Consider the following 8,234-nt stretch of genomic DNA (forward strand, 5'->3'; position numbering starts at 1 on the left):
GCATGTCATTGGTACATCAAGAATTCACGAGATGTCAGGCTCTGGTTACTACTCTCTAATTATCGCAGTATTTGCTGGCGTTAATTAACATTTTTTCCTTCAATGAAGGTAGATTTTAATTAAGCAGGTAATTTGTGGAGTTAACAGGAAACTCGTTCACCTCTATCAGACAAAGCTTCGAACAAAATGAAATACCTTATCTAGAGTAATTACTCATGTACCCCTAACACCACACGTGTAGTAATTATAAAAAGGCAGTTACTCCTCAGTCAGCTTTTTAAATCAGGGTCAATTTAAGTTAAATTCGATTCACAGTGGAGACGAGGTTTTGTGCTCATACCCCAACATGGTTTGACTGGATATTATTATAAACATAGTTATGAATTTGAGTTATCCCTCATTTCAAATCCAGGGTTGGGATTTGACATTATCGAGGTAAGAGTGTTTTGTGAAAAGACACCTTTGACAGCTGCCCTCTGGCCGTATTTAAACCATGTGTCTTCTTGAATAAATGTATTTTCTCATTAAAGTTATCACTGCATGACTTATATATATATATATATATATATATATATATATATATATATATATATATATATATATATATATATACACACACATATATGTTTCTCATCATTTCTTTCCATAGCTTGAACACATATCTTTGAAAGAGACCACAATCGAATTTTTCACATGTCTCTTCCAGAAAAAAAAAAACAAGTATGTGTGTGTGCGTTTATGTGTGCTCATGCATTTACTGCGTGTTAACGGGAGTTAGCGGGTGTGTGCGCAATAGGGGGCCGCTCTCCGACCTGCCGAGCACGCTCATTATGGCCTCGGTCCGGCCAGCAGCACCGAGCCACAGAGTGGTCATCTTCCTCCTACCCACCGGCCCTGGAACACACTGACCTCAATTCCTCACGCCGCCCTGCCTCCCCCGCTAATGATGCCTGCAGCTCGGCATTCTGGGAGAGCTGACCATTGCCTGCGTTTGACACTATAGTGTCATCTGCTTTTAATGAGTTGTTTCACCACTGTTAGGAGAAGCCACACTGCCCTGTTCTGACAGGCCTCCAGGAGGAAACAGTCTAACAGGGCCTGCCAACTGTCATATGAATCTACATTCATTCTAACTTCTCCTGGGACCTGGGGTTCCAACTGTTTGTGTAATCGCGAGTTTGCCAATAATGAAACTGTGCTAAATGAGCGTGTTTAGGACTGCACCAAATACAATGCCCCCAGTCATCCATATCAACAGCTGCTGTTTATGCGGCTAAAAAACAGCCAATTTGATTTTAAACAAAAACAACTGCGACGTCCAGTTATCCTTTCGAGCTGCGTGAAAGGGCTCATCCACCCTGAAACTTAATAATCGTCATCCTCATCCAAAATCAGCTAAATTCCTCTCTCAGGCCTCTACTGGTCCTCCCTGGTTATTTGTGCTACTGTGAGGTTGTTCACCAAAAGGGCAGGCAGACACGCGTGGCAATTACCTTTTACCCCTCAGCGCATGTGATTGCCTCTGCAGGACATGACAGAGCTCCATGCCATGCTTATAAGCATTTTACAGTACTGACTCACAATATCAGTGTGCAAGGTTTGGGCCAAGGGAAGAATATTGAGCAGAACCCAGCTTTCAACAGTTGATAGGTTTTGGTTTTTGGATTAGACTAAATCCTGCAATCCTGGGTAGTCCCAACAGCTGTCGAGCCGAAAGGGCAAAAGAATGTGGAAACTTGTAAACTTAATTATTGTTCATAAGTGATTTTGATGGCTATTTGTGAGACAGAGCATTTACCATGAAGTTCTTAAATCAGGATAGTCGATCAAAATGTCAATCAGCAGAAAGACTATGCTGAATCTCTCCGTAAAGACTCTCTCAGAGAGTCTCAGCTGAATCTCTCCGTAAAGACTCTCTCACAGTCTCTGTTGAATCTCTCTGTAAAGACTCTCACGGAGTGTCTGCAGAATTTTTTTAGACTCCCTCACAGTCTTTTCACCACACACTAATTCACCACACACTAAATCACCACACACTAATTAGCACAGAACATTATCTTTTCCTCTTCTCTACGCAACAATAACAACCCATGGACAGAATGGACCCACAGAGACCGACTCCTGAAAAGACACAGACCTTTTATTTCCCATACTGCTATGTTGTGAGTAAAGATTTGAAGTGAATGGCCTTGTACGGCTATATGAGATCAAGTTGCATCTTGACTGTGTTTCCAGTAGATTTTAGAGTTTGTAGTTCCACACTGTGAAATTACTTTTTTTATTTTGATGTGAGAACTAATAAAGGCTACCCCACTAAAAATACATAGTTTAATAGAAAGTTTAATCTTGAACGCTCCAAAACAATTCACTAACAATAAACACCTTAATGCCAAACTTCACCTGAAGAGGGCCGTCTTTCTGTCTGCTTAATTCATTCTGGCGTGAATACGTAATATCCTCCAGTACATTTTAAAGTTTATGAAGAAATGTAAAAAAGCATAAAGAAATATAAAAGGCCACCCGTCCTCATAAAGCAATAAAGCTTGGGGTTTTTTTGTTTTCCCCTGATGGCTCCTGACTTCAGGCGGTGTGTGTGGAGCGCAATAACAGACTCATGCTCAAATAATGAAATGTACAGATTATTCAGGGCCATTCCGATCAGTCAGAGACCATATGGATTTTTATTACAAAAACTTTAATTAACATTTAGCTCATCTGTGGCATCATTAGCTCCCAGATGCCGTTGCCAGATCCCTTCAGACCCGATTGCGTCACTAGCGCGGCTTCCAGGTGTTGTGCACTGCCGAATCTCTCCTGGGGTCTCGTGGTGGTGGGGGTGGTGGGTGGACACTCAGTGGGGTCCAGGAGGGTGGAGCGTTGCTCGGTGGGGGGAGCTTGTCCTTCTGTTCGGGATGTGGTGGTTATTTTTCCTGGCTGTCTGCTTCTGCCGCTCGGCATGTCTCTTGTTGGAAGACCCACAGGCGTAAAGCTGATCAGCACCGGGGTGACCTATCTCACTACAGAACACTCCCATTAGGGAGGCACCAGGAGGTATGAATGACCACAAAGTTACACTCTCCATTAAAACTTCAGGGAAATCTTTATATCATATATAAAAATATATATCAGTAACAGCATATATACCACAGCAAAAAGGGGGGCAAATGCCCAGTGCCACTGTGCAGGACAGACCCCAAGGGGGAGCAGAATGACCTAACCAGACCCATGTGCACGTCTAACCTCTGTCCCCCTGCTCAGACGATCACAGTCCCATCCCACTCTCGTAAGTTCAGCCCTTCCCGCCTAGGGAAAGGCAAGGTGTTTTCACATGGAGACAGATCACGGGAACATCAGACCCATGCTGTCGGATTCCTTTGAAGGGAATTGAGTTCATCGCCTGCCCTCTCAAGTGGAAGATGGAACGTCATATGCCATCAGTGGAGGAATTATGACAAAAGGGCCTTTGGTTGCATTGGAGATTGCGATGGCTCACATCACGGTGGGCTATACGGTGTTTGTTCTCGAAGCCGCGGCGAGGTCACGGAAGTGGCACCGGCGGCATGCTTCTGGGGGCCTCCTCAAGCAAACACAATTTAGCTCGGTGTCAGGGCCCATGGCATAGAGCTGGGCAGATTAAAGGAGTGTCACCCTCTGTCTCCTACAACAGGATAACAAGCAAGGCTCAGGGGGGCCCCCCAGAGATGGGGTAAGGGCCCATGATCAGGCAGATGCGGTACACACACACATACACAAGGCTTTGCCACATCTACACACACATTCATGCACAAGGGAAGCATGGAGAGTGATTTGATCATGTGTTTGGAGAGCTCGACATGCCCCTCGGTCCTATTCGGGTCTTTCGATTCCTCCTGCCACTCCTGCCACACCAGACGCTGTCGATTACTGAGCGGCAGAGCCGAACGCCGCACGGACATCTGGCGATCCCTGGACAGGCGTGAAAACGCATTTTGGCAAGGACATTATCTGCAAGAATTTATCCAAACTGCCACACGCCACACCATTATCCGCTGGAAAAATGCTGCAAGAAATGGAATGCACCAGAATTCACAGCCTGAGGTACTCTTGACTTAACAGCAACTAATTCCACCTGAGTCCTGAAATAACCCCCGGCAGCGAAGGACAGTGCATTCTTCTTCGGGTACATATGGGTTTTATTTAAACAAAGACAGATGGGCAGTCATTAAAGGGGCCCCTCCATCATTAGGTGTGGTATAATCGTGAGTGCGGTGCGCTCCTGTTCTGGGGGACACCTGACCCTCGATCTACCACTCGCCTCCCCATGACGTCTTGTCAGATTTGGACGTGCTAAAAAAGGGAACAGTATGGCTGAATTAGGAAAGCAGCCCTCATGCTTGTGTTCCCCAGGGGCACGGGCGAGGGTGAAGAGGTTAACGAGATTGATTTGTACAACGGTATATATATATATTTTAAACCGAAAGTCTCCATGGAAACTGTCTTGGTGTCACGCGCATGTGGAGATAAGGACATGTTTACGTGATGTCAATTATGAGACAAGGAATGTATTAAAAAAAAAAGACTCCACGCGGAGCGTTAAACATGTTTTCTTGTTAAATTTATTATTCTGTCATCATGTAGAGGATATATAGAGATATAGCAGAAAGAGGCCCTGACGTATTAATGGCAATAAAGCATAATGAATGCATACTTCAGGGGATGACATTTTAGAACCATATTGTTTTTAACGAATTAACATTATTTTCAGGATTCCACTCAGGATTTAAGTGCTGTGTCCACACTGAATCGTAAACAAATAAGTAAATTGGTGCTGTTAAGGTCATGGAAAACACGTAGAATACAACACTGAAAAACCACACAACACGATCTACACTGTATTGTGACTGACAGATGTCATCCATCTAATGTAAACACACTCTGCGACTCTATTTCTTCTTCTTGTTGTTGTTTTTAATTACACATTCCCTGCACTATTGCTGAGAATAAACACTTGCTTCAACCAACGGTAATTGGCTTGGTAATTAGCTCTTGCATCATGCTTCTTTGAGGAGGAAAATCAGAACCTTGTTGATAAGATTCAGAATATCCCACACTACACCCATTAGAATAATAAATCTGTTTCTGTATAATATATATAAGGTTTTAGTTATAAAAAGTAGATGCTTACTTATATAATACAGAATGAACAGGCATGAAAAACGAGAACACCAGATATTTTTTGCCATGTGGTTTTTGATAAGAAACTTCCAAATAATATTTTTTGTTACATTGTGATGTAAATTATTTATATCTTTGACACTGACACAATTTCACATCATGGCCTATATTTTAGCTGATTATAAAATCTATGGAAAACTCCATTTAATATTAAAAGGGAATTGTATTAACAATCTGCATGGTGTGAATTATCTGTCAGGAACCAGTGTACGAACAAAAAGTGAAATCATGTTGTCTGTCAGCAGGGCAACAGGCCAATAAAGAGGAGAGACCTGAGCCCTGGTGCCCTTTCCTCGCGATGAGAGGCGTCTCGTCTCAAGGAGACAGGGTGAGAAATGTGATGTCGCTGGCATTTCAGTACACACGTCTCGAAATCGCAAACAGTCATTCTCAAAGGCCACTTTGTTTGACACAGTGGAGGGTGTGATGATAGTTCCCTTTCTCAACCCAAACATGCTGAACGTGAGACTGATAAGGACCGTCGGTGTGTCTACGGGCGCGTGTGTGTGCGCGTGTTTGTGCGCTGGTACTTTGTTGTTTAAATGGTGCAGAATAAGCTACGGCAACAGCATAACCAACCAGTTTGTGTATTGATAGGCACTCTGGGCAGAGCCGTCCACACCTACTCCAAAACTACCCTAGAGAGAAAGCTAGTTCTAATTGCAGTGAGGTTCAGATATGATCTAACTGAATTTATTATGACAAAAGCTAGTTACAGGATTGTTGAACTAATGCATGCTTTGGTTTATCCAGATGGAAAGGATCAGGTACAGAAGCTTGTCATGGTTGAAAAATTGAGACTTATCAACTGAGAAATGTGACTCACCTCACAGAGGTAACATGGCTTTTTGCTGTAATCACATACTCCCAGCAATATGTCTGATCAGGCATGCGGTACACACAGATGATGAAGACCTAGACTAGAGTCTCCCATGACCCGGTGACCCATCTGGTCTCAGATGTTGGCGGGTGGGTTGGGGAGGACACTGTACGGGCTAGTCCCCCATCTCTCATCAATAATTTGATTCCAGTGACAAAGACTCAGCTGGCGACCAAGGCCCCTGAGACACACGTATTGCAACAGAAATCAATACAGGGCATTTATTGATGCTTGGGAAACAGTGTTACTTTTAGTGGAAAGCTATGCTATTGACATCGTTTCATTGAGCTCATGCAGTCGAATTCCATTCTCTGTGCATGCTTCATGGACTAAGGCCTTATAATCTAATAGCATTTCAATACATGTGTATTTATTTAGTATACTATAGTACGGTCTGTTTGACGAAGTCACAATATTCCCTAATCCCTAATTGTAAAGGTTTTTGATAAATTTTAAACATCTAAGAGTTCCACATTTCATAACACGAGCTGAGCCTGCATGGGTGACGTTAATAATATACAACGTATTTAGACTTTTAGTATAAACGTACGATATACAGTGTATACATAGTATTATATATATATATATATATATATATATATATATATATATATATATATATATATATATATATATATATATATATTCAGTAATTTGTCGTTGTAGGATCATTTACATTTACAGCTATGCCATTACGTTTTATGACTTCGATGTATATAAAAATATGAATGGATGTGCTTATAATATCATGCGTTTAACCTGCGTTATTCTACAATATTGCTGGGTTGTTGTTTCACACGCAGCTCCCTGGTGAGACCCCGGCCGAGCTGCCCCACCGAGGCGGCTCGGATGACTCCGTGAAACCAGCACCGCCACCATTTTACTCCGGTAGCTGCGGGACGTGCGTGTGTCGGTCCGCTGTTCGAGACGTTCAGCCTAATAACGTGGACAACGCTTTCCCGGCGATGGACGGGTAAGTGTGAGGTGGAGGTGTGGAGATGTGGAGATGTGAGGTGGAGATGTGGAGATGTTCCGTGTGGGTCTCCGCGCTCGTATTAAACTTCTTGAGGCGGCTCTCCCCGTCGTCTGGTGGGAGGCCGCGCCTGCTAGCCTACGTTAGCCTCGGAGCTAGTGTAATACCTTGAAATGCTGTATGATTTGTGCCAGATTTGTTTTTTTATTAGTCTTTGTATTTATTAAACGTTCAGTTTTACTGTATTGTTTCATAATTTGGTAATTACGTGTACTGTTTTTTCCCGCTCAGGCGATAGCGACCGTAAAACGCGCGCGCCCTCATCTGTATTGATTAGCCTGCGAGCTAGCGGCGCTCTTTGTTTAAAACCGAGACTCTCTCTAATGTCTCCTGCCGTAAAGCTGTGTTTTTAACACATTAGCTTTCCATGTTCACTCTAGACAGCAGACATACCTTTAGCTAGCTATTTGCAACAACTGTCCATTATAATGTGTTATCTGTGGTTTTAAAATGGGCATAACATGTCTCGCAGCTAGCTAGCGTTAGCTAAACCGTCCCGCTAGTTTAGTGTCTGACAGCTGGTCAGGCGTCATTAACTCAGGCTGTAGTAGCTGAGTAGTAACTGACCTTATTATTGATGTGGCACACGTTAGTGTGATGTATCCTACTCTACCGTTTTATTGTACGATGATAGTAAATATAACGATGCTTATATCGTGTTGGTTTGTCCAGAAGTGGTGCGCTGTGACATTTTAAAATGACATAAAGTAGGTTGTTAACTGATATGGACGTTCATATTTTTTCTCCATTCGTTTCCAGCATTGCTAGTGATGTTGCAGTTGGTGTAAAGGTAAGGTGTCATTAATCAGTGATGAAGCTGATAGATTTGGTACTGATAACAACAATATAGTTATCTTTTAAATTCACGTGTCTATATTTCCTCTCAGAGAAGTTCAGATGAATTGCTGTCTGGCAGTCTTTACAACAGCCCAAACTCTTCAGTCACAGGTGAGAAAAATGGTGCTGGAACAAACATACTGACTGGTTCTGGGGTCTAAAACAGATGGTGTTGGTTGGCCTTGCTGAATTATTGTCAGATTTTCATTGAAGAGTTTCAGAAAGCTTTACAAAAAGCCTTTCAGTCACAGCCCAGTGTCTCACATTTGG

At 42.8% G+C, this 8,234-nt stretch overlaps 1 protein-coding gene across 2 annotated transcripts in view; it reads left to right on the forward strand.

Moving 5' to 3' along the window:
* The first annotated feature begins 6,785 nt into the window (after nt 1-6,785).
* ptbp2b (polypyrimidine tract binding protein 2b) overlaps nt 6,786-8,234 on the forward strand; it is a 13,764-nt gene continuing 12,315 nt past the window's right edge. The window contains exons 1-3 of one of the 2 annotated variants that reach the window (XM_076975936.1): nt 6,786-7,067; nt 7,887-7,917; nt 8,015-8,075. In XM_076975936.1, coding sequence (XP_076832051.1) covers nt 7,060-7,067; nt 7,887-7,917; nt 8,015-8,075 — 100 coding nt within the window. In that variant the 5' untranslated portion in view covers nt 6,786-7,059. The remainder of the gene's footprint in view (nt 7,068-7,886; nt 7,918-8,014; nt 8,076-8,234) is intronic. The other variant, XM_076975937.1, reaches the window with a different exon arrangement.

Source organism: Brachyhypopomus gauderio, chromosome 16 (assembly GCF_052324685.1).
Source record: "Brachyhypopomus gauderio isolate BG-103 chromosome 16, BGAUD_0.2, whole genome shotgun sequence".
NCBI classification, from domain to species: domain Eukaryota; kingdom Metazoa; phylum Chordata; class Actinopteri; order Gymnotiformes; family Hypopomidae; genus Brachyhypopomus; species Brachyhypopomus gauderio.